We start from the raw sequence: 24,349 nt of genomic DNA, 5'->3' as shown, positions 1-24,349 counted from the left end.
CTTACTCTCCTTCCTATTCTACAACGACCTCGTCTCCTCACCAGGGCATCGCCTGTTTATTTCCAACCACTGCGAAGTGACCGGAAGTCGCTGTGGAATCCAGTTACGACCTCACTACCGCATTCAAGTTGATCTAGATCGCCCGTGGAACTGCGATGATGTCGGACGGCATTTCTTCAGGGTTGAAGTTGTGTTCAAGTCTCTTGTCAGCCATCAGCCAATGATGAAAACAGTAGATACCCATAATTCACCATCCCATCCCGCCATTGCGTGCGACATACAACCCAAAGCACCAAGAACCCCATGCACTAGCGTCATTGTTGAGAAAAGTCACTGCACCTCGAGGTCCAAGTTTTGTAGGAAGTTTGGCGGCGGACATGATTTGTACAATCCAGTTGTGGTTTCGTGTGCTGTTCTCCGGCCGGGAATATGTTTTGATGTTTTGACATAACTTCGTACTGAGCTGCGTAAACAACGGAAAGTCGACCAGTCAACCCATAGTTGCTGTACTCTACCCCACCAACGCACACGCACAAACCCACGTAGCTTAATGCTGAAGTGACTCATACTGTAAACGATGAAGCCACTTCCTTGGTCCGTCCACGCTCGTGCCCCGCCACCGAGCCTGGTCGACACATCGATGCCTCAGGCAACAACATCTGTACTTGTACTGGTGGGCTACGTAGGGGGTCGATATGGATTTAGGTTCCATGCTCAGATACACGACCAATAAATGCAAGCACATGCGGTGGCAATGCAGACGGAAGAAAAGAGGGGATGCAAGATAGCTGCAGGTCGAGGCTGCGACTGGGAGCATACAATCCATGCACTCGATGGCGCAATCCCTCGCAAAACTAGTAACCATCCAGAACCCCCTCAGGTGTTGATTGCTGCCATAGACTCTCAAAATCAAAGATGCGCATTGAACATGTGTGAAAGATCATGAAGCATGCTTCGGAGGGACATGAAGTGCTCATGCTTCAATTCAGGGAAGTTTAAGGCCCCATTCCTTGCTGAGAGAGCAGGTGTCGGGTTATGGTTTCGGTGGGATGAAGTATGAGCTATAATCGTGGAGCTAAGCGCAAGGAAGATCACGATAAGCAGATGGCGTCATGGGATTCTTTGATGAGACCATGTCTCGCAGGTAGGCATACTTATACTCTGCAGCGGTCAGATCGCCGTACTGTGTTTCGACGCGGATGGCAAGAAGACAAGACAGTTGATGAGCATGGGCCACCGCAAAGAGGACACCACCCGGCCAGGCAATGGCCATCCAGAAGATGGGTCGAGTCATACAGATCAGCCGCTTGAGGTTCGACCTCTCCGCTCGTGGAAGGGATATCTCTGGGACACATGGGAGCTGCCCCACGATCAGCGTTGGCTCTTGTTCAAGGTGGATGCCTTCGTCCTCACCTTCGCCTCGGTGCGTTTGCTCTCCGCGATCCAGATCCACTTGTGTATGCTAACGGGGATACAAGATTGGCTATTTTCTGAAGAATCTGGATCTCAACAACATCAATAATGCTTATCTGAGCGGGATGGAGGAGGATATGAAGATGTACGGCAACCAACTAGTGACCAGCACCTCGATCTACACGGTGGGATACGTGATCGGACAAATCCCTTCCAACCTGCTGCTGACTCGCATATCGCCCCGCTGGATTATCCCTACGGTACGTTCCTCTCTGAGTGAAAGAGCTATGCGATGGCTGATCCAAGGGCACAGCTCGAAGTTGGATGGGGCATCGCTACCATATGCACATCGACAGTGAAGTCCTATCATGCACTCTATGGCATCCGGTTTCTGGTCGGGTTATTTGAGTAAGCTCTTCATCATGTGCTGCCGCTTCTCCTATCGCTCGCTCATTCGCACGATTAGATCCGGCTTCTACCCCGGCATCCACTACCTGCTCGGATCATGGTATACCCCGCAAGAGATTGGCAAACGCGCCATGATTTTCTGGCTGGCAGGGTCCATGGGCACGCTCTTTAGTGGCTTTCTCCAGGCGGCTGCCTACACTAATCTGAATGGCGTGAACGGTCTGGCCGGTTGGCGCTGGCTGTTTGTCATTGATGGGATTATCACGCTGCCACTGGCACTGGCGGGGTATATTTTCTTTCCCAACCTGCCGCAAGATGGCCGTAAGACCTGGTGGATCACCCAGGAGGAGCACCTCCTTTCCGTCAAGCGCATGGATGCCGTTCATCGTGCGGGCCAGTCCCCGTGGACCAAGGCCAAGGTCAAGAGGATGTTCCTCAGCTGGCACATCTATCTTCTGCGTACGTTCTGTCGCGGCCCCGGTGCACTTGACGTTTCACTGACTGCTCCAGCGCTGCTGTACATTGTGTGGAACAATGGCTACCCTCAAGCTGGCATGGGATACTGGCTGAAGAGCTTCAACACGACTCCGGCGCCTGTACCGGGCACGAGCTACACCGTGCCCCAGATCAATGACTGTAAGCGGCGCTTCCCGGCCGTTCTCTCTACGGAGGCGGTAGAGCGTGCTAACCTCCACTCGCAGACCCTTTGCTCACCACCGGTCTGTTCATCATCGTGGCGCTGACCTGGGGCTGGTTGTCTGACGGCCCGTTGCGAGGGGCTCGTTGGCCGTTCATCTACGCGGGTGCGGTCATCACAGTAAGTGTGGGCCCCAGTCCCGCCGCGCCGCATTCTAATCGTACGCCATGCAGATTATCTTCTGCGCGCTGTTGCGGCAGATGCCTCTGTACACCAACATCACGGGCCGGATGGCGGTGTACTGGCTGAGCAATATCGGGGTATGTATTGATTGCACTCCACGACAGAGGGGAATGCTCCTGCAGTTGCTGACCAGACCGCTGCAGCTGGGTGCTGGTCCCCTGATTCTCAGCTGGGCCAATGAGATCTGCACCGCCGACACGGAAGAGCGCGCGTTGGTGATTGTGCTTGCCAATGATCTCGCCTATGTTGTTCAGGCTGTGGTAAGTGCTTGCCATGAGTGCTTTGGCGGAATTGCAGATCAAAAGCTGAGACTGCGTGTCAGGCCCCAAACTTTGTGTGGAAGACGACCGACTTTCCCGCCGCGAAGAAAGGCTATTTGTGGTGCATCATCTTGCAAGTGCTGAGTAGTAAGTCAACCCCGCAAGCTGTGTATGTTACATATCATCATCATTGACCGTGGCTTGCAGTTGTGGTTACGGCTGCGATTCAATTCCTGGTTGCTCGAGATCAGAAGGCTGCCAGTGCCGAAAGAGAAGCGAGACTGTCCAATGCATATGTGGTAAGCGATGAGTCTCTACCAAGTGACACGGGGAGTGATGTTGGAGGAGGTGGTGAAGGGGAGCGGGAGGAAGAACTGGATGTCAACAAGAGCAAAATCCCCGCCAGTAAAGTGGTTCCGTTGTCGGAGTGAGGGCAGTCTGTCATTGGTGGGCACCATTCGGCCAAGCGACAATCGGGAGGGGAGGATGAGTGCAAAAAGAGCAAACACCTTTTCTCACTCAGCACAAACAATCTTGGATGCACAGATTGTGTGTGTCACGGGTCTAGATTGAAGGTGGTCCCTTTTCCCTTGTTGCCCCCTGCCAATGCGAAATGGTCGTTGGTGGGTCTTGGGTGGCGTGAAAGTGAAAGATCTGATAGATTTAGTTAGTCCCTCATGAATTCAAGGTATGCTCCACTTCCGAATCGATAGTCGATCGTATTTCAGCTGTTAGGGTCACCGGGAGGCCTTGTATGCCAATCAACCTCCCGCTTGGCATCGCTTATATCTACCTTGTCTCCTGCAGGGTCTGTAAAGCCCAATTACCCCTGGTCTGTTAGTATAAGATATGGTCAATTTCCTCCCAGTTAACGATTGCCTTCCCCGTGGCCTCCTTCTCTTCCCTGTGCTCCCCAACCTCGCTCTCCGGACCCTTGTCATTCTTTTCGAGTCGAGGCCATGGCCAAACCACTCCTTATCGCCGCCGTGATCTCCAGCTTGGCGGCTCGCTCGCTGGCTGCTGTCGTAACATGCAATAATGAAATCGTCAATGCCTTTTCCAATCCGTCCTTTGAGACCGGCGATGCCTCGGATTGGACTGCCTGGATAGCCGCTGCAACGCCCAGGTCTATGGGTCAGGTCCTTTCCGGAGAGGCATCCGAGGGCGAATACTACCTGTAAAGTTCCATCTCACCGCGTAAACGAGAGAGAGACAGATGTCATTGACGCCCCATGCACAGATCGATGAACCCAGACCCCTATCATTATACCTATATTGAACAGTCCATCACCGGACTCGAGCCGGGACAGAGTTACACCCTCTCGGTGGACTACAAACTCAGCGCTCTCGCCAGTAGTATTCCTAGCCTCTACAACCAGTGTTATCTGGGCTGGATGCTCGACGGATGGAGCAGCTTTTATGACCGAATCACTCTCGCGGCCGCCGTCGGGGGCGCTGACCCGGCCTGGAGCACGTATTCCATTCCCTTCACGTCGACTACTTCGTCACACACGATGATGCTTGTGTTCTCTTGCAATGATTATACCACTTACACCTTTGATTTCGACAATATCCTCTTGCCGTTATCCACTCAGCAGGTGTGCACCACCTCGACCCCGGTGGTTACCCCGACCCCCAGTTCGGTCGCGATTTCAACGCTCAGTACGACTCCCACCCCTCTGGTCAGCGCGTCCTCGTCGTCGGTGATGGCTTCATCGGTGGTAGCTTCATCTTCTGCCGTATCCAGTCCTAGCAGCGTCCCTCCTGCATCATCTCCGGCAGTCCCAACCAGCATCCCGGTCGCAAGCCCGCTCACACCCTCGCCTGCTTCGCCTTCGACTCGTGCGACCTCGGGAGCACCGAGCTCGAGTGTGGCCGTGTCAGCTCCGATTTCGTTGTCTCAGTCGGCGGTCTCTTCCCGGTCCAGCGCTTCAGTTCCAGCAATCAGCCCCGTAGCATCCCTATCCCCTAAAACGACTACACGTTCACTCGGCCAGTCATCAGCACCCAGCGTCACCCCATCATCTGTCCGCACATTCGCTACCTCTCGCTCGCAGCCAGGTAGACTGCCGTCGAGTGTACCGGTCATTGGCTCCTCTCAAGCTGGCCCCCATGGAATGCCCACTCCCGCAACGGGCAGTGCAGGTCAAACCAGCCCTCAGTCGGGGCCGACAGGTGCCGGAGCCCTGACGACATCCACGATCCTCACTACACGGACCGCAACAGTGACGGCCTGTCCGTCCGACATTCCCGACTGCCCAGCCAGCCAACGCACGACCTCCTTGACTACCGAGACCGTGGTTATTGGGACCACCGTCTGTCCTATCACAGTTCCTGCTGGTCGACCGACCGGAGCTGCTGGATCGACTACTGGAGAGAATTCCGGTCCAGGACAAGGGGGCGATCTCCTGACTACCTCCACCGTATTCACCACCAGGACCTCAACCATCCTGGCCTGTCCGTCGACGGTGCGCGACTGCCCGGCTTCTGCACGCAGCACGTATGTGGTGACCGAAACGCTGGTCGACTATACCACCGTATGCCCGATCACGGCCACTCAGACCGCGGTGTCGCGGACGACCACCAGCCAGGAGGCCGCTATGACTGGATCGAATAGCCGCGGCCACGCCACTACCTCCGGCGCTGCTCCTGCGGTGACGGAGCCGGCCGCCCAGGACTCTGAGGTCGTATCTACCATTTACTACACGACCACTGTCACGGTTGACTGTCCAGTTTGATCAGACTGAACAGAAAGCTACCGTTCTGATATCCGCGTTGACTCGGTCGGATGATGACCTTCTTGGTCTTACATAGAATGGCAGGTAAACCTATCACACGTTGTACATAAGCATCTTCTTCTATCCAGCTGTTCTGTCCTCAAGTAACCTATGTGTGAGTATGCTAGTATGCGTTGACAAAGAGTACATGCGCTGGCTTGAACGTGTAGTCAGTGCTCTTTAGTTAGCACTGACTGAAATGTCATATAGCTAGTGATGACCATCATCAGAATTCAGGAAGAGAGTGACTGGGAGAAATCGCCCCTGTGGTATCACTATCGACTGCTCAATAAGCGTACTAGAACTGCACCAGAAGTTGAGCACAAGACGGCGCTGGAATACAGCCGTCAAATGAATTGGGAGGATTTTGATGTTAGTCAGGCCCCTGAAGACTCGCTGGCATGACAAGGCAGTGAAGAACAAGAATATAATGTAGTCTGCCCTAGTTCACATTTCGGGGGTCCGACCCCGCATCGCCGGGGAATTCGGACGTGGTTCCGTCGGAACTTCCACTGACCATAATTGACTAGCCTATTTTGCTTCAAGTTATATATCGTTCGTACGACTCCGCACTCTCAGCATGGTTTTGTCGTACTTCTTGCAGTTGAAATTGAGTAAAAATGCACAATTGCGGGCTTCAGAATGACAAATGCAACCGTGTCCTCGGAAGCCGAGATACGTCAAGATTCCTCCTAAACATCTAGTTTATTGAGCAAGAAACCACCAAGAAATTTTTGAGCGTCTATAAAAATGTCAATTAAAAAGTCATGAAACTCTTCAGGCTGGTGCAGACATCGGATGACGAAAAGATTTCACTAAGTGGTAGAACCTTTGCCACAATATCTCTAATTCGGTCACCGGCTGCGAAATGAAGTATCTGAGGAATGGTGCAATCTAGTAGGGTTGTGCTCGAACTCAGCGATTCTAGGGTAGTCAACTGGCTCTTCCCATCCCATTATGCTGGACCGGTCCAGCCACTGCGGTGAAGCCATTCCTCAAACGATGACGCCTTGAGACCTAATTCCTCGAAGGAGTGGTCCTCATCTTCTGCATAGGCCCCGTAGCAGATCTTGTCCGCCGGAAGTATGGCAGCCCATTCCATCATCTCTGTAGCATCTCTCTTGAAAGCCGGCCCGACGAAGGGAGCTGTTCTCTCCCCAAATTCCTCTGCAGAGATTGGATCGTGGATGGCGCGCTGACCAGTGACTTTTGTGAATGTCTCTACCATCTCAGCAGGTGTAACTCGCGAGCTCAGCACAAGGTATGTCTTTCCACGGGTCTTTTCAATGCCGCTCTCTAGAACTTCTTTGGAGACGAATCGCCACATCAGTCAACCCTTCAAAGGTCTACCTAGAAAATAACATAGTATGTAATGCGGAGTGGTTGACTTACTGGCTGCGAAGATGCCCATGTCATAAACTGGGTCCGTCCACTGTGCAACTTGGCTACTGGGGATGGGAATGTGGAATCGGACAACGCCATCCGCTATCAGATGATAAGATTAGCATCTACCTGTGGCAAAACGTATCGCTATTGAGCCAAACTTACATCCACGTTCACAGTAGTGAGGCCATTTCAGATTGGTATAAAAGAACCCTGTGTACCAAAGCTGATGTCAGTAGAAGTGCCGCTGCTGTCAACCGTTCCACCGAATTGCGGTACGAGGCTACTGACCTGGAATGAGGCAGGTCACAGCGCTCAACTGCTCCCGTGCGAATTTCTCAATCTCATGCTTGTTGTTCATGTGATAAATGTTCGGGTACCGGCCTCCAGTGACGCTGACCATATCTGGCAAGCTACTGAAGATAAAGTGCTTGACACCACACGCTTTCGCTGCCCGGACCATCTGACGACCCGCCTCGATTTCATGCTTCAGATCTTCCTCTTGCTCCAGAACCCTTCCCGCTTGGGTCTCGGATGTCATTGCAAACACGCCATAGGCGCCTGCAAAGGCATCTTGGAGGGAAGACCCATTATAGGCGTCCCCGCGGACGAGCGAAAGCCGATGATCACTTGTCTGGTTGTCGGCAACAAACTTCTTCGCCTTCTCCGAGTTGGGATCTCGCGTGAGACCTCGAACATGCCAAAGACCGCCGTCGGGTGTCTTAGATTCCAGCACAGCACGAACTACACCTGCTCCTTGATTGCCCGTGGCTCCAAGGACCACTATAATGCGAGGGCTATCGGGGGAGGACATTTGTCCTGCAGTGTCGAATAGTGCAATCAACTGGTTGTAGGAAAGGAATGATATAAACAAGAAGACTCAAGTCGAGCAAAAATTATAGCTGCAAGTGTAAACGTCATTCCGGAAGACTTCACAGGGGTAAAGAGTGAATCTTAAATCCGTCAGATTACTGTACTCGATCTCTGGTCTGTATTTGTCAGATGCTTATCAATCGTTCTGTATGTTGGAGTTAGGAGAATGCTTAGTATAATTTGTTGAGGCAGCAAGCCCCACAGCAGGGGAAACCCTACAGCTAAAAGCAACGTCTTTGGACAACTACTGGGCACGAAACCGGATTCTTGACTATAGTGCGACTTGGCGCGAGCACGGGGAAGGTACCCCCGCATTGACTCGGAGGAGAAGAGCAGACTATCGACTCAGAATGTCAGTCATTCGTGTGAGCAGGTCAAAATAAGACCATCATTTTCTGAAACAGCCCCATCAACGCGGTCTCCTCGAGGAGGAAGGGGTGTCTGATTAATCCGGGCAATTAGTCCACAGGCTGCCTGCCTCCACGGAAGCAGTGGGGTTAATCTATAACATTACCTAGCGTAGCTCCATGTACACGTTGGAAGCGATTCGACAAAAGTCACAATGGACTCTAATATCCGGCCAAGAAAGTTCAGACCCTGGTTCATTCTCTGTGGCTCATCTCAAGCAGCATCGGTTAACTGTGGCTCGAACAGCCATGCGATCTATGTTACACTCAACGAGGGGGTCTTCATGTTCAGTGGACCTCAACTGCGTAGTATACTGACAAAAAACTGCGCAGCGTTCACCGACTAACAACTCTCAGCTGTTTAGACAAACGAACACGAAACAAGTCTTGCGAAGTGTCATTGCATGTAAGCTTGCCCCAGAAAATCAAACCGAGCAGGGCTTGTCCATCTTAAAAAGACAGTTTCTAGCACCAGTGTCGAGTTGGCAGAGTAGAGTTCGTTAGGAAATCTTGATCAGAACACTCGGATTCGACATTTGACCATTTTGAAGACAAAGATAAGAGGTCCAGTCAAATTGTGTATGAACCATCGACCTGCCCTGCGCATTGACTCGGGCAATCAGGACCAACTGAGTGTCATGCCGGTGGTTCGACTGTATACAGATCCCCGAATTGTCCTTGGACTGGGTTACTGATTCATCCTAGGTTGACTTCTGAACGTATATACAGAGACGCACGCACGTACGTTTTGATAATGAATTTCGCAGATAATTCTTGCTTGTCATGCGCGCGCAGGAAGTGAACCAGGTTAAACCAAGCATCCGCAGAGTTGCACGAGCTAAATCCTGAACTAATCTGCAGATCAGGCAGTCAGTGCTCGTCGAATGATATCGCGAGCAGCATCGAAGTCTTCCGGCTCGATGCCAAAACCAGGCTCCATTGTATCGAGAGCCACATTGTGCGGGTTGGCTCCACGGCGCAACAGCAACTCTATCATTTTTGTGTTCGCGGTGGCGGTTGCGCGGTGCAAAACAGTCTCGCCTTCACCAGCTCTCGCTTCCATGTCCGCCCCTTGATCCAGTAAAAATTGCACCATTTTAGTGTTCCGATGCAGAGTGGCCAGATGAAGGCAGGTCAGGCCAAATTTGTCTACATCTTCAAGTTGGGCCCCGTTTTCTAGTAGTATCCGCGCTACGCCGACGTGTCCCCTGCTCACAGCCCAGTGTAGGGCCACCTCTCCGCGGCTGTTCTTTGCACACAGGTCAACGCCTTGAGTCAACAGTGATCGTACGGTGGGTTCATCTCCACCGGTGACAGCCTTACTGAATCTCGCCTGCCGGATCCAACAATCCACTGACCTTTGCTCCCCACAGTGCTGCAGTATTAATCTCACTATGTCTTCATGGCCTGTGATTGCTGCTTTGGATAAAGCCGTCTGGCCCTTATTATCCGCAATGTCTATACTTGCCCCTCCTTGCAATAGCCGCTCGACAATTGCGGTTTCGCCGGTGGACGCTGCTACATGAAGCGCAGTGGCGCCGTCGCTGGTTCTGCTGTCAATTTGGGCGTTCCTTTCCAGCAGACGGGCCATGATACGCTCGGCCCCATGGCACGCAGCCAGATGTAATGCTGTCCATCCACTGTTGATGACTCCTTCAATGTGCAGATTGACGTCTGCACCCTTGTTTAGCAGAAGTAGAACAACCTTCTCCTGTTCTGACTGCGCCGCCAGATGTAATGCCGTATATCCGCCCATACTTCTTTCATCTACCTCCGCCTCTTGGTCCAGTAGAAGTCGAACAACGTCATCGCAGCCATATTCACAGGCCAAAGACAACGGTGTGTGTTTGTTGTCAGGGCGCTGCCCCAAAGGCAGGACTCCATGTGCTATCTGCTGTCGAACGATCTCACTGAATCCACAAGCACACGCTATCAGCAGGGGGTCTGGCCCCGTCTCTCCTGCACATTGGCACAGCATCCGACTATAGGGCAAGTTTTGTCGAGATATGTCATGCATTGCGGGTAGAGAGCTTTGCCAGTTGCGAAATGCAGGGCTTACCGGCGGCATGGAAAGAAACTGACTCAAGAGCGAATGCAAGGTGCTGTCTTGCTTCCCTCGGCTGGCTACAGTCATCGCACTGTGATAGTGCCACAGAAACGTGGCGTAGCCCAGGAGCCCGCCTCCTTTCCGGAACCTGAGCTTTGTACCCGCAGGACAGCCGTGATGGAGTAAGATGGAAAGACACGTCTCCGCTACCTGGGTATGTGCTGCACTCTCCGAAAACTCTTTGCCTCTGTTTTGAGTGAGATATTCACGGACGGAGAGGTGGGCCAGCTGGACAAAACCAGCTTTATCGACCATGATGAAGTTACTGCAAATGTCCAGGATATATCTCTCGGTGATATCTTCCTCCATAATACCATCGGAAGAGATGGATACAGCTTCCAAAACTTCACGAACCGTGAGAGGCCTGTACGACCCCATGATCCACTTCAGTGCCCGGGCGACTGCAATCTCATCCTCCGGTTCTTGGATGTTCATCTCGAAGATCTCGTCGTAGGCAGCGCTCAGAGCGGGTACACCACATTCATCTTCCAGCCTGTCGAGTCGTTTCTTAACAGCGTCGCGCCGTCGAAGTTTGGTTCTCGGGCTGAAAAACAGATTCAGCTGGAGCTCGACCCATCGGAACCTAGGAAGCAGGTTAGTACTTGCTCACACGGTACGCTTGTTGATAGAAAAGCCTACATCCCCTGTGCTCGTGAACTAAGTAACCCCATGAGGGTACTCGCCAGATCACCCGCGTTGCATTGCTCCAGGCGCCATTTATTCGCCTCAACCTCTGTCCGGATATAAAAGTCCATATCACCTCTATTCTCCCGCCCAATCTCGGTGCGAATGGGCTCTGAAAAAATGTGTTGCACGCCAATGTGCATGCGACTGGAAACAAAAAGTCGCAGTCTGTCGGCGCAGGAGGAATGAATCCTCTTGAGACACAATAATAGCATGTCCGGATCCGCGCACTCGTCAAGTGCGTCCACGATGACGATTGTATGCTGGTGATCTGCGATGAGCTGCGTCAGGAGGTCGACACAGTCCTCCACGGACAGTTCGCTTTTCCCATAGCCTTCTAGTCGCTGCGCCCGCTGGTACCTTTCTTTGACTATTTTGGCGATTGACAGGTCGTCCATGGCCCATGCCAATTGTCGTACAAGGCTCTGAAGAATGGCTTGCGGGCTGCTTTCCTCTTGCTGACCTTGCTTCCGGGTACAGTAGAAGTATGCAATGCGCTCTGCGTTTGACCCTGGAATGTGAGGCCCTTCTAAGTACTTTTCTATCACAAGACAACTGTACCGTGCCGGTTGAATTAGCCCTAGCCTCTTCGCGGGAACAAAGAATAACTCACACCAAGGAGCTCTTTCCCGTGCCAACTGCAAGTTCGTTAGTCGATCAACCCAGACGAAAGGCTTCAGAAGCGTCACGTACCTGGACCACAGAGCCAGAAAATGGGGAGGCTGATGTCTGTTGTCGTGCTCCAGTGAACAAACTCGGCGCTTGAAAACAGCCACTGCCCGGCGCCAGCATACTCTCGATTCAATTTTCCTTTCTCGCGGGTCTGAGCATGATCTGCTCCAGGAGGTGCTTTGGAGATCCAATCGAGAATCGCACGGTTTTCTAGGTTTGAAGTCAGCTCAGGGTGTCTTTTCCACCCTCTGAACTTGAAAACAAACTATTTTCATTCCAGTGGTCTAGCGATGCCTGGCTTTGTGCCCCCACTCGCTGCAGATCTTGGGAGGCCTCGTTTAATAGAAGATCTTGCTCTGCGAGTGTCCTCTTAATCTCTGATTGAAACTCTATCGCATCTGCTCGATTCTTAGATTGTGATCACGATGAATAGAGCATTCCACAGGCAAGGATGGCAACTAACCTGCGGATTGAGCAACCTCGATGAATCGTCTGCATGCCGCATCCTGACTCCGGATCTCTTGCAGCAAATCTTGCCAGTCATCCACGTGAGGCAATGCTCTTGCAAACCGAACTAAGGCCATGATCAGCTTGAAACAGACAGATCTCCCTCAACGAAATATCCCACCCAATCTGCCCCGCCGGCAATGCGCAACAATCGACATTTCATACACCAAGATCTTCACATACAACTCAACCAACAACGCGCGGAAGTCTTGCTCAAACTTGTCCGCAGTGTCCTTTTTCCGCTGATTCTCGGTCCAATAACACAGCTCCACCTTTGCATATCGTGTGATGAGAGGCGCTATCTCCGCCAGGCCCTGGAGGGCAGCGGCGTTCTGCTCCGTGTCACTCAATACTGTCTACCTCGATCGTGTTCTCGTCAGTACGGCCCGAGCTCACATAGTTCAGAGTAAGGTAACAGGTTGTAAAAGGAGGCCAACCCCAAGAACCAGATTCACGCCCGCCCAGGGAATTCCCACGTGAATTGGATCCACACTCGCGGCGGCTGTGCCGACCTCTTGGAACAGGCGCACGGCGCGCAAGATTCTTTCAAGCGCCTTGCGGGACTTTGTTTGGCTGTGGTCCTTCTTCTGAAGACGGGTCATGCTACTCTGGATAAGCTGGGCGATTCTGTCGGGGAGGTTGCTGTCGTCACTGTCGTCACTGTCGTCGCAAACGTCATCCGTGATGAGTGGGCTGGTAGAGGAGACGCTCTGATTAAGCGGCGAAGTTAGCGAGAGCATCTCATGCAGTTGTTGATAAATCTTGGGTTCCGAATTGCGGAGCCGCTCGATTGCTTCCTCCCATCCACACAGCGGGGTTGGGGCTGCTGGACTCGGCATGGTGTCTATGCGGCTGTTGCTGGCTGTATTATGTTTAATTCTTTCGCGTTTCCGAGGTCTATCTTCGTAACAATCATGTTCATCATCTTTCAGGCTGAGACATATTTTCTGGGCAAAGAATTTTCGCGTAAAGCATGCGGCTGAAAGATAAGGGGAGGCGGGGTACATTATAGGACTGGCATTTATAGCCCCAATTTAGCGCCATCGTGCCTTTGCGTAATCAACAGTTGATGAAGATATCGCCTGTGTTTGGAAAACTTATCAAGGGAATTGACTCCCGTCGTAAGACTAATATTGCCATGTCTGAGTGGGAGTATCAAGCATGCATATGGATGAGAGAGTGTCAGGGGAACGAACCATTGCACTACAAAGCAGGGGGAATATCCGCTGTCAATGGTCATGTGACCTGCTCCGGCTCTTCCTCGCCCCGCATCCCATCCTGAGCCGTCATCATAGTAAGAAGCATGGCAAATTAATGCTGTTCTATGGCATGATCGGAAAGGTGTCACTCTGATTGTACTGGTTTGTCGTCCTTGACTGAGTCAAAAATGATATGGCTACCATCACCCACGGTGAAGTTTACTAAATGCGGACAAATACCTGCTGCTACCATCAACCGAGAGGGATTGACATTTGCCTCCCGAGCTTTGCGAAGCAATCTGTATCTCTCCCGCTAATAACGATCTTGTGGGCTGGGCGCATTATTCCCATACTGAACGATACCGTTTAGGCTCGGTAAGTACAAACAGAACATACTTTACATCCAACATATCGCATGAGATGACCTATTTACAGCTCCACGGGGCACTCCATCAACCTCGTCTGATTTGCCGGCGTAACATGAATCTGCCACAGTCTCGCCAAATCCCGCGGGAACTCCCTTTCTCGCTCCTCACTGACCCATTCATCGTACTGATGGTGGGTTGCTTTCTCACTCAGGATACCGCGTTGTCCGCCGTCTCGCACAAAATGGAAGAAGTCGTCAACAACTCGAACATATTCACGGAGAGCTTCCTGCACGTCCAGTGTCGTGCCGGTCGTCCAGCTGAGGAGCAATGGTTCAATCAGCGGGGCGTCAGTGACGCTGGGATGTGCGGTACCGATGCTAGTCAGGAACCAGGACGGGGCGGGAATAGCGCTGACGAGGTCACGGACTGTGTCGAAGTGCGGGCGTTGGTAGAAGGGGCTAACGGTGCGAGACCACGAGTTGGAGTGCACGACGAGGATGGGTACCGTGGCGTTGGGGTTGAGGGGACCGCTGGACTTGCCGGGATCGAGGATCCAGCCTGCAACCGGGGCGCTGGAGAGTGTGGTGGTGAGGGCTTGGAGGGCGCCCGTAGCCCCAAAGGAGTGGCCGGCAAGGGTGAGATGGGTGGTATTGAGGCGGCCGGTCCACGAGGGGAGGGTGCTGACAGGGTCGCGGGTGTTGAGGATTGGGGTGCCGTTGTTGATGGCGTGGAGGAGATCAACAGCAGCGTGGAATTCGGCGTCGCGGAAGGCGAGCTGGGCGCGTTTGAAGGCATCCCGGTCGAACTCGATCTCTGAATCTGGATCTGGGTGTTGTATATCGGAGGGCCGGAGCGGAGGGACACGGCGACCCGGGGAGCTGGCGGAGGTCTTGACGATGGATCCGGGCCCGCTACCATCGCGATGTTCCATGGCGACAATGACATGTCCGCGGCTGGCGAGTTCTGCGAGGAACTGGGTGTAGTCGGTGCGCGAGCTGACATCGCCGTGGGAGAAGACAGTGACGGGGAAAGAATCGTGGCCGTTCCCCGGGCGGAGCAGCGGAGCGTCCACCTCAGCGGGGATGGTTACGGCGCCGCCCACAGCCCACAGGACCAGGGTGAAAATGGGTCGAGTGATGCAGTTGTCTAGACTGGCAAGACGGGCGTAGCCTTGCGCCGTGAGGCTGATGGGACGCGGTATCCAGCGATATCGGGGCTTGTGGGAGCGGAAGTCACGGTCGGTCGGATAATAAACTGTGGCCAGCAGGGTCTCGACTTCAAACACCGGTTGTCCGGTGGTCTTGTGGACAGCATCGGCGACGCGTCGAGACCCGCCATTCAAAGGGACTTCGAGATCGATAGCACCGACGCCATGAGGGCCGGTATAGGAGGGCAGGGGCGACGCGAGGAGTGGTGAGCCGTGGGCGAAGCAATAGAGAGCGTAGAGACCGAAAGCGCTCAAGAGAATGCGCCGCCAAGGGAGCCGCTGGCGGGAGTGCGCTGTTGGCGCGATGAAAGCGTTTTGTGGTTGTTTTGTATCGTTGTACATGACGCTGATACTACACAGGAGTAAACTGCGTCAGTAACGGATGGCTGTGTTGCTGCATGTCGATAAACGGAGTACGACTCCGTATAAGTTATAGGGATGCGAAAGTAAGTAGACGTAAGGCACTGACTTGGATGATGTAGTGGCTACGTGATTCTCCACTGATCGGCAGCCATTGACTTTGACCCCGCAATCGGCGATCACGTGCCCTCGAATCGGCCATGGGTCCTACGGAGTACTTCGGAGATACCTCTGTGTTTGACCAGCTAATGGGAGCAGATTTTGAATGGATACGCCTATATAAGTACTAAATTGATATGTTTGGAAAACTGGGGTCAGCCGTTGTGGCAGGTCGTTGGACTTAGAACAAACATTTTTGTTACGCCGGAGTCTTCTGCGATAACATGGCAAAGCCAAGTCTAGCTAGAGAAGTACTAGTCTACAGTAATAAGTACTATAGTAATAGTTATAAGACAGGCTGAGTCAGAGGAATTCCTTATTTTAGGTTGAAGCCGCTGTACGACCCAGCACATTCGGTAGACAACTCGCTGATAAGGTAGTCGAGTCGGTCACAGTCGTGTCATTGGCAAAGACCTGTACCAAGCCAGAGGACGATCATTTCAACCTTGTTGCGCAAGACCTCCGGCGGAGTTTTGGGTGAAAGGCAGCCCATAAAATAAAGGTGCTGCATGATGGCCTTCCGAGGCAGAATGCATGAAAAGCCTCTAAGCCCTACTACTCAAGACCAAAGGTCAATCTTGAACTCTAAAACTATATAGTTCTGCCTTAGTCTCTAGAAGCTCTGTGGTCAGAAGCTCAAGTTGTTACCGGCTTTTTCCTAAACCATGGTTTCCCAATGCTCAGCTGGTGTATTCCTCTTCGTGCCTTGAGTCAGCTATGGTTCGTTATATATCTTGACATTGTGCGTCAGACAAGACTCACCCGTCTTGCTAGTATGTGGCCTTACTCTGACCTCTCTCTACTTTTCTAATGTCCGGAGATCTCACTGGATAATCTCGCCAGCTATGAACACGGCGTCGGACTTGTACCTTGCAGTTTATCCTACCTTAAAGTTCTGGAGCCTGCACCCGAAGCTCCGATGTGAAACTGATTCTGATTGCCCTTATGCGCCCGGGTCTCGTGTAAGTGAGACGCTTCTCGACTTGCCTGACGCCTCCCTAATTGACTAATGATTACAGTGCCATGGTTGCCTCCATCATGCGGACTGTGTATCTCAACGCGGTGGGAACCGGTCATGAACCAACCGTGGCTACCCCTTGGTCGATGCATGGATCTCGATCCGTCCCCTGCCTGTCTATTCCACGGTCATCATCCATTAGATATAAACTACTATCGAGTGCTTGAGAAGGAAAAACCACTGAGCCAGTCTTGGAGCAGCCTGAATATTCAGGTAGATCCGGATATGACAGAGCTTCGCCTCGAGTATCTTCTGGATGGAGAGAAATACAGCTTGGAACCCTTGCCAGGAACTGTTCCCAGGCATAAACTCCTTTCAACGTGATTCCCGGAGGCGAAGAGAAATGGTCGCCGACCAGGGCGATACTCCCAAAACACCTCTTTGTACCACGAGGAATCCTTCTGAAAAGTTTTTATTTGGTAATTTGACGTAGCCCTGCAATCGTCTTATGCCGCAAGATGTCGGGAACCGTAAGCAATATTTTCTCTTGGCATGCGAGCGAGATCAACTGCACAGCGCCAAAAGAGTTACTCCCTCGTGAGCACCTCGGCCTTAAGTCTCTACCCATGCGCCTCAGTTGTTTCCAATGGCATTGCTCTTGCTTTTTTATTTCCCAAAACCAATCATGGTTGCCAATTGGTGTTTATTGACATATACTTACCGCCGACAAAACGAAGGAATTGCCATCGTTGAGAAGGCCGAAGATTTGTCTTTTAACTCTCCATATGTCTCCACGCGCGGTCGAGAACATCTTGATTGCAGAGAACTGTCATCCTCGGAATAGTAGGGCTTTCAGGAGAAGTCCTGGGGTGGGGTACACACCGATTGTCTGCTATTCCCAGAAATATCGGAATTAAGATATGCGCAAAGGTCTGGTGTAAGGGAAGTGACCTTTGTAGATGAGGCCGAACTGTCTAAGATCCGTCAGTGGCTCCTAGCCGTCTAGTTGATTCTCAGAGTCCAGGCATGGATTATTCCCACACTTTCACGAAAGCTTCTGCAAGGTGCGGAATTCATTGGTCACGCTGTTATCGGAGTGAGCCTTCATATCGGCTCGGGTGCAACGGATCCGATGGCATTCGCAAAAGCTATCAAGTCTTACCGTGAGGTCTCGGAGATAGGCTTTTCCAGGCTTCCAGTCACAGTACCTTAAGTTATTCTTAGAGCCCAGCGCCCAATGGCTGTGCGTTGCGACTGACGGGTTGAACCGCTTACTGATGGTTCGTCCTTCCTGCGGGGGCGTATTATGGAGGTGTCGGGGCGGTGTTGGAGTGTCATGGTGGTAAGTTCCCGTTGCCAGAAAGCAAGTGCAAGGAGGTGGCCCGGGTGATTTAGACGGGCTATGGGAGTAACAGGTAGGTAACTTATATTCGAGTGTTGTATAGTAGGTGTGTTCTTGAAATGAGGAGATGTGAATATTACAGTAGCTGCAATGATTGGTGCATATAATCCGGCTAGATTGTGGCTGAAACTCCTGGTGGTGGTACTGATCCGTGCTTTCCCCTGAGCGATGATCCTTGTTATCTCTTCTCCACTAAGCATTCTTGGAACTCCACCGCCGTACCACCCGCTCTATTCTAAGCATTCGGTCTGCATCCCAACTTGGCAGTACTTGGCCGACCCCGATAGCTTAACCCTGACACTTCCCGTTGTTCTCGTGTCATGTCAATTCCCCACTTATAACTGCCGTCAATATAAGCGTGCGTGTGCAGCAGACGATACTTCAAACCTCTCGGTATCGGACCATGAAGTGTGGAGACTGTACCTGTCCATTCTATTCTCCATCGGGCAACCAATTCCGGCGCTGCAGAAGGTGCCGCCGTTGCAGAACGGACCGGATTCCGCCACCAGAACATCCCTCCATTCCTGAAGCGAGATTGACTCTGGTTAGCTGTTCGGGCTGGCAGGTTGGTTAGAAGAGTATAAAGATGAAGTCAGGTCGACTCCTTCACATCTTTCCAATCCTTCAACATTCATTCTCAGTCATACACATTCTTTACACCTGCTCGGCCTCTGGCAAACTTCATTCATTTCTACTAACAACAATGGTTCGTCAGCTTGCATTGGCTTGCGGACTGCTGGCAGCAGTGGCAGTCCAGGCAGCCCCTGCGGAACCGGCTCACCCTATGGTGACTGAAGCACCGGATGCCAGTCTGCTCCATAAGAGAGCCACCACCTGCACCTTCTCGGGCTCTGAGGGTGCTTCCAAGGTGAGCAAGTCCAAGACGGATTGCTCCACCATCTACCTGTCCGCCCTGGCCGTCCCCTCTGGTACCACTTTGGATTTGAAGGACCTGAATGACGGAACCCACGTAGGTATCTCCCAGCCAGGAGTGCCAAAAGTTGCGCTAACGGGGTTGATAAGGTCATCTTCGAAGGCGAGACCACCTTCGGCTACGAGGAGTGGGAGGGCCCGCTCGTTTCCGTGTCCGGAACTGATATCACTGTTGAGGGCGCCAGTGGTGCCGTGCTCAACGGCGATGGCAGCCGCTGGTGGGATGGAGAAGGAAGCGACGGTGGCAAGACTAAGCCCAAGTTTTTTGCCGCCCACGACCTGACTTCCTCGACAATCAAGAGCATCTATATTGAGAACTCGCCGGTGCAGGTCTTTAGTATCGATGGCTCGACCGATTTGACTATGACTGACATTACGATCGACAACACCGATGGTGATACTGATGATCTCGCCGCCAACACCGATGGTTTTGACATCGGGGAGAGCACCGACATCACCATCACCGGAGCCACGGTCTACAATCAGGATGACTGCGTTGCTATCAACTCGGGCGAGGTACACTCCACCACTCCCGTTCGCTGAGAAACCCCGATTCTAACCATTTTGCAGAACATTTACTTCGCTGCCGGTGTTTGCTCCGGTGGCCATGGTCTATCTATTGGCTCCGTCGGCGGTCGGGATGATAACACAGTGAAAAATGTCACTTTCTACGACGTCAATGTTCTTAAGTCTCAGCAAGGTACGTTCCTCCGATCCTCCAATGTGCGCGTCCCATACTAAGCAGTCCTTCAGCTATTCGTATCAAGGCCATTTACGGAGACACTGGCTCGATCAGCGACATCACTTATCATGAGATTGCCTTCTCGGACGCCACGGACTACGGTATTGTTGTTGAACAGAACTACGATGATACCTCCAAGACCCCGACCACTGGGATTCCCATCACCGATTTCACCCTTGAGACTATCATTGGCACCTGCGCGGACGACGATTGCACTGATATCTACATTGCATGCGGGAGTGGTGCCTGTTCGGACTGGAGCTGGTCCGGCGTGAGTGTGACGGGCGGTAAGGTCAGCACGGACTGCTTGAATGTGCCCTCCGGGATAAGCTGCGACTTGTGAGGCTCTTGCAGACGGTATTGACTGTGAGCCTACCAGAAGATGCCGCCAATACCTTGTCAATATACCTTCTGTCAAATGAATCCCATTTTCCAGCCTCTGCTTACCGGTTGGGTCCAACTTCGCAGCATCTCAATTCCACTGTACCATGCAGCTTCCTACTAGATTGCTCGGTGATATGCTTAACTTGCTGAGCAAATTGTATACAGAGCGGAGCGTCGATATAGTGTTTCATTTGCAAAGCACAATACTGCAGATGACAGTAACGTAACTTCCAGATTTCGATAGCTGACAGAATCCTACCCTTTCCCCTATAGCCTCTAAGAAACATTTATGGAATAGTCTAGAAATCTAGGATTAGTTTTAAAGTTTCTAATTTAATAGAATACAGGAATTAGGATTTCATACCCCTTCGATAGTTCTTAATATAATTTGTATAGTAGCCTGTAATTTACCTACCAGATCTAAGAATACTTACTACTACCCCTGTATTTCTTTCTCGAGTCCCATATACCCTCCGAAAGGGCTTAGTGCGCTTTGGAATGCCTTTGACTGAGGGAGGCACCCGCAGAGAAGACCCTCGTACAGATATCTGTGGACCTAGAGTCCTTCGAGGACATACTAGTAGCTACAAATTGCTCTCTAGTAAAACCACCCTAATTTCTGGACGAAAGTAACTATTGCGAGCGTATGCCCTCCAAATAAAGTTATTGTTCTTTTGGCGTATATTTTCCGCCTGTTCCTCAATCGAACTCCAGTAAACTATCGTTTTTTTATGTTGTTAGATCTGATTCCGTAGTCAATTTCTTAGGAAATTGCCGTGTAATGCAGTGTGTGATCAAGAATTGTGTCTACAATATTTAAATGACTCGGCAATGATGGTATTAGCACAAGTTTGAAAACAAGTTATAATCGAATCCCGTTCTACTAGTAATTAGATACAGTCTGGTAGAGCCTACTGGGCGGAGATGATACTCTATTGTGTATAGTCTAATAATAGTTCTTCTTACAAATGTCGTCGAATATCTGGTTTTCTTTAATTCTGGTTCTCTTCTCCTGTGTTTAGTAGTATCAAGAGCATCTACTTTTGATTTCTTCTTGTGTTCTTTCGTTTATCATAGTATATAACAGGCACTCATCCCTTGTTTGCAACTTTAATTACTTTTTAGCAAGCCTGAATTTGTTCATTAGTCTTGGATTGTTCACGTGCCAGGCCCAGACATTCACTCGATTCGTCTTCTAAAAAGAAGATTGGGCAAGGTGCTCTTGTATTATGGTTTATTTCTTTCCAATTTCGCAGTAGTATATTTAAGTCCGCTTTCCATATTATGTTATCATCTTCCCAAGGCTTACTAGTATAATAGGAAATCCGCCGCCTCAAGGTGCTGAAACAATCGGTTAAGATATTATAGTATTTGGGATTCTTATCGGCAGTCAATTTGACATAGGGATAGTAAAGTTGACGCTTGCGGAAAAATTCTGTATATTAGAACTGTTGTGTCTCTTCTAATATATCGAAATTCCCTGGTAAAGTAGGGATTACGTGATAGGATCTACTTGTCAGGGTAGAAGGCCTGTCGACTAGGTAAGGAGTCAACCACTAAACACCATGGATTCGTCTAGTAATGACAAAAATAGCCTATATCCACGAAATAGACTGATCCTTGAGGGGTCAGCAGTCCCCTGCAAAGGAATCAGCACCTTATAGGCGTCGGGGAGGCGTAGAACCACTATCGATAACCTCACGACTCCCATAACCACACCGATGACCTTACTCCCGATAGCTAGGTTATTATATCACAATTTGCAGGAATTTCGAGATCTTATTACCATAATTTTGAAGACTTCGTGGGATGCCACACTGTGGAAATAATGGGAGAACTGTGCTATGTTGCCAATCTATTAACCTATTGATTTCTAGCTCGCTGAAAACAAATATGTTGTTTGGTTGAAGATCGGGATGTCGTAGGACCGGACGATGCAGGGCAGGGCAATCCCGCGGTATGAAGTGAGGCGCAATTTGTAGGTACTTCTCCAGATTCAGAAGATGATAGAGGTGAGATTGGGCCTGGTAGTTGTACATCTCTCTGCGAAGTCGCTGAAATGGCTGAAGAGATTGTCTAAATCTCTTTAGGTATGCAATCTCATTAGTGGCTTCCGCGGTGAGGACTGCCAAAGGATCATAGTCTTTCTATATTTTACTGTTAATGTCTTCTATATTCAATTATTTAATTTGAAATATATTTACATGGTCCGCGCTCGACTGATAGGTTGAGTCTTTTTCTGTACTATAATCCAAGCGAAGTATCAGGGCCGATAAAGAAGTGAGAGGTTGAGCTGGGGCTTGGAATAATAACTAGGTAGTTATAAGCTGGAAAGTTGGTATAGTAATAGAGACTTTTACTGGCTAGAAAGCGCAAACCAAATAGACAAGATTCTAGCTCTACAAGTTTCGTAATCTGTATTATCCTTCCCTGTTCAGACAAAGTAAACTAGATATTATCTAGGTTTTCTCCTTGGACATGTTCCATGAAGATGTATTCTTTATTTGCAGATTTATCTAATCCACAAGGGTTGGTCTGATGGACCTTCATCAGACCTAGGATGGGGCCCGGTAGGCATTCTGATTGGCTGGTATATAATCCACAAGGGTTGGTCTGATGAACCTTCATCAGACCTAGGATGGGGCCCGGTAGGTATTCTGATTGGCTGATATATCTCTAGATATAATTTATTAGACTAATATAATACAATAGATCAGGAGAGGAAGTAACTAGCTAAATTACTTAAAATTATACTAGATTATAGAAGTATTACTTATTATTATAGGATAGATGGATTATACTGATCAAAATATGCCTTTAAATAAGAAGAAATAGCTGGAGAGCTATTTTATCTATTTATATGAAATTCTTTCAGATATATGCGAACTAAGCTAGTACTAGTTTAGTATATAGTATATAAGGCCTTAGGCACTAACTGGTGTCTGAAGCTGAGCTCTATATCAGGATCTTAGTCCTATAATAGAAGCCCTCCTCTCCTTTCTTATCTCTCTTCATGGTTTGTATTCGTATGATCAGTGGTGCAGGTTTGGGGTAATAGTTCTGTACTTTAGTTTCCTTCCCAGGCAGTGTTATGGCTGGTTAGTAGATAGTATAAGTATAGATAGGGCTTATTTTATTTACTATTATTCTCTCTATTATACAATTTCTTTTAATCTAGTGAATCTGATAGTTCTTTAATAAATAGAACTTTCTTCATGCAGCTTGTATGACTAGTTCTGGGGATATAGTCAGGCTTAGCTATTAGCTTTATGTAGAATATACAAAGTACTATATAAGAAGACTATCCCCCCCCTAAGTCAGCTCTCTTTTTTTTTTTTTTTTTTTTTAAGTATCTTCTCTTTCTTCTTAGTTTACTTCTCTTCTACTTATATAATTTACTATTATCTCTTTCTTCTGCTGTGTAATACCTCCTCTTTCTAGTTCTAGAACTAATAAGTCTAACTAATTAGATAATTCTTTTAATTCTATTTATTATAATTTCTCTTAAACTTCTACTTCTACCTCTAATTATAATTTACTCTTTATTCCTATACGCTATTCGACCACCTATAATACTTGTACTGATGATCCTGAGTATTGGATTACTATATAACTTTTAGTATATAGAAATAAGGTTTTGTTTTAACTTTGTTATACTTAGGACTAGTAGTATATTTGGCACTTTTCTTATTATAAATTTAAGATAAGAGCTGATGCTCTTACTATTACTTAGATAAGATAATCTAGTATTCCTATATAAAAAGCTAATATTATTAGATATATACTAGGTGCCCCTCTTATATTAACAGTCTCCTAATTATATCTTATAGTTTGGTTGTGCTATATTACTATGAGTATAATAATTAAATAAAATTTTAATAGACTATTTAACTGTCTGAATAGTAGAGAGGTGCTTATACTAGATATAAGTTCAAGGATTATGGTATTTACTGTAGGTACTATAATCTAGATAAGCCTAAGTATAAGCCTATAGCTATTACTACTTTCTTTTATAATATTATTAAAGAATTGATCAACTGAATATAATATATAATAGAATTTAGTTTAGTAGTAGCTGGTTTCTTTTATTAGATTAAGTAAAGCTTTCTCTAGTTAATTTAGAGAAATAAGAGATCTCTTAATTCTTTTTCTTTTCTTCTTTTCTTTTATTTTTCTTTCTTTTAATTTATAGAATTAGAACTAAAGAAGAGTTATTAGTAAGTAGTAGTCTTTTATTATTATTTATTATTATTTCTTTCTTTTCTC

At 49.5% G+C, this 24,349-nt stretch overlaps 7 protein-coding genes across 7 annotated transcripts; 3 read left to right on the top strand and 4 right to left on the bottom strand.

Annotated features, from left to right (window-relative positions):
- Positions 1 to 1,228: 1,228 nt before the first annotated feature.
- On the top strand, positions 1,229 to 3,155 carry BP01DRAFT_288795 (MFS general substrate transporter; the record flags this gene model as incomplete). Its single annotated transcript, XM_025571550.1, has 8 exons — positions 1,229 to 1,423; positions 1,479 to 1,673; positions 1,727 to 1,821; positions 1,880 to 2,457; positions 2,523 to 2,638; positions 2,692 to 2,778; positions 2,845 to 2,961; positions 3,024 to 3,155. The coding sequence occupies 8 exons, from the start codon at positions 1,229 to 1,231 to the stop codon at positions 3,153 to 3,155; spliced, it is 1,515 nt and encodes a 504-aa protein (XP_025434686.1).
- A 699-nt stretch (positions 3,156 to 3,854) lies between these two features.
- On the top strand, positions 3,855 to 5,967 carry BP01DRAFT_353010 (uncharacterized protein). Its single transcript, XM_025574069.1, has 2 exons — positions 3,855 to 4,138; positions 4,202 to 5,967. The coding sequence occupies exons 1-2, from the start codon at positions 3,921 to 3,923 to the stop codon at positions 5,697 to 5,699; spliced, it is 1,716 nt and encodes a 571-aa protein (XP_025434685.1). The 5' UTR covers positions 3,855 to 3,920; the 3' UTR covers positions 5,700 to 5,967.
- A 679-nt stretch (positions 5,968 to 6,646) lies between these two features.
- Positions 6,647 to 7,935, bottom strand: BP01DRAFT_332620 (putative cinnamoyl-CoA reductase; the record flags this gene model as incomplete). The annotated part of the gene is made up of 3 exons (XM_025573101.1): positions 6,647 to 7,043; positions 7,131 to 7,223; positions 7,413 to 7,935. The coding sequence occupies 3 exons, from the start codon at positions 7,933 to 7,935 to the stop codon at positions 6,694 to 6,696; spliced, it is 966 nt and encodes a 321-aa protein (XP_025434684.1). The 3' UTR covers positions 6,647 to 6,693.
- A 3,208-nt stretch (positions 7,936 to 11,143) lies between these two features.
- On the bottom strand, positions 11,144 to 12,072 carry BP01DRAFT_288615 (uncharacterized protein; the record flags this gene model as incomplete). Its single annotated transcript, XM_025571546.1, has 2 exons — positions 11,144 to 11,777; positions 11,882 to 12,072. Coding segments are annotated over 2 exons (825 nt in total), but the record flags the coding sequence as incomplete, so codon positions are not given.
- On the bottom strand, positions 12,057 to 13,319 carry BP01DRAFT_110544 (uncharacterized protein). Its single transcript, XM_025570314.1, has 3 exons — positions 12,809 to 13,319; positions 12,328 to 12,727; positions 12,057 to 12,262 (listed from the first exon to the last, which is right to left on the bottom strand). Exons 1-2 carry the CDS (start codon positions 13,208 to 13,210, stop codon positions 12,476 to 12,478), a joined length of 654 nt encoding a protein of 217 aa, XP_025434682.1. The 5' UTR covers positions 13,211 to 13,319; the 3' UTR covers positions 12,057 to 12,262; positions 12,328 to 12,475.
- Positions 13,320 to 13,866: 547 nt separating this feature from the next.
- BP01DRAFT_353007 (PAF acetylhydrolase) lies at positions 13,867 to 15,606 on the bottom strand. The gene has a single exon (XM_025574068.1). The coding sequence runs from the start codon at positions 15,485 to 15,487 to the stop codon at positions 14,000 to 14,002; it is 1,488 nt and encodes a 495-aa protein (XP_025434681.1). The 5' UTR covers positions 15,488 to 15,606; the 3' UTR covers positions 13,867 to 13,999.
- Positions 15,607 to 18,727: 3,121 nt separating this feature from the next.
- BP01DRAFT_403232 (glycoside hydrolase family 28 protein) lies at positions 18,728 to 20,044 on the top strand (the record flags this gene model as incomplete). Its single annotated transcript, XM_025578676.1, has 4 exons — positions 18,728 to 18,994; positions 19,048 to 19,473; positions 19,528 to 19,657; positions 19,711 to 20,044. The coding sequence occupies 4 exons, from the start codon at positions 18,728 to 18,730 to the stop codon at positions 20,040 to 20,042; spliced, it is 1,155 nt and encodes a 384-aa protein (XP_025434680.1).
- Between the last annotated feature and the right edge of the window lie 4,305 nt (positions 20,045 to 24,349).

This window comes from Aspergillus saccharolyticus (genome assembly GCF_003184585.1).
Source record: "Aspergillus saccharolyticus JOP 1030-1 unplaced genomic scaffold BP01scaffold_3, whole genome shotgun sequence".
NCBI classification, from domain to species: domain Eukaryota; kingdom Fungi; phylum Ascomycota; class Eurotiomycetes; order Eurotiales; family Aspergillaceae; genus Aspergillus; species Aspergillus saccharolyticus.
The sequence above is the reverse complement of the archived record's forward strand: the minus strand, read 5'-3'. Positions and strand labels throughout refer to the sequence as shown.

Excerpts from the sequence above, each read along its gene's own strand:
- BP01DRAFT_353010 (XM_025574069.1), top strand. The coding sequence starts at position 3,921 with ATGGCCAAACCACTCCTTATCGCCGCCGTGATCTCCAGCTTGGCGGCT. Across the intron at positions 4,139-4,201 it reads TCCGAGGGCGAATACTACCT|ATCGATGAACCCAGACCCCT; the intron begins GTAAAGTTCCAT and ends CCCCATGCACAG.
- BP01DRAFT_110544 (XM_025570314.1), bottom strand. The coding sequence starts at position 13,210 with ATGCCGAGTCCAGCAGCCCCAACCCCGCTGTGTGGATGGGAGGAAGCA. Across the intron at positions 12,728-12,808 it reads GCGTGAATCTGGTTCTTGGG|ACAGTATTGAGTGACACGGA; the intron begins GTTGGCCTCCTT and ends CGATCGAGGTAG.
- BP01DRAFT_353007 (XM_025574068.1), bottom strand. The coding sequence starts at position 15,487 with ATGTACAACGATACAAAACAACCACAAAACGCTTTCATCGCGCCAACA.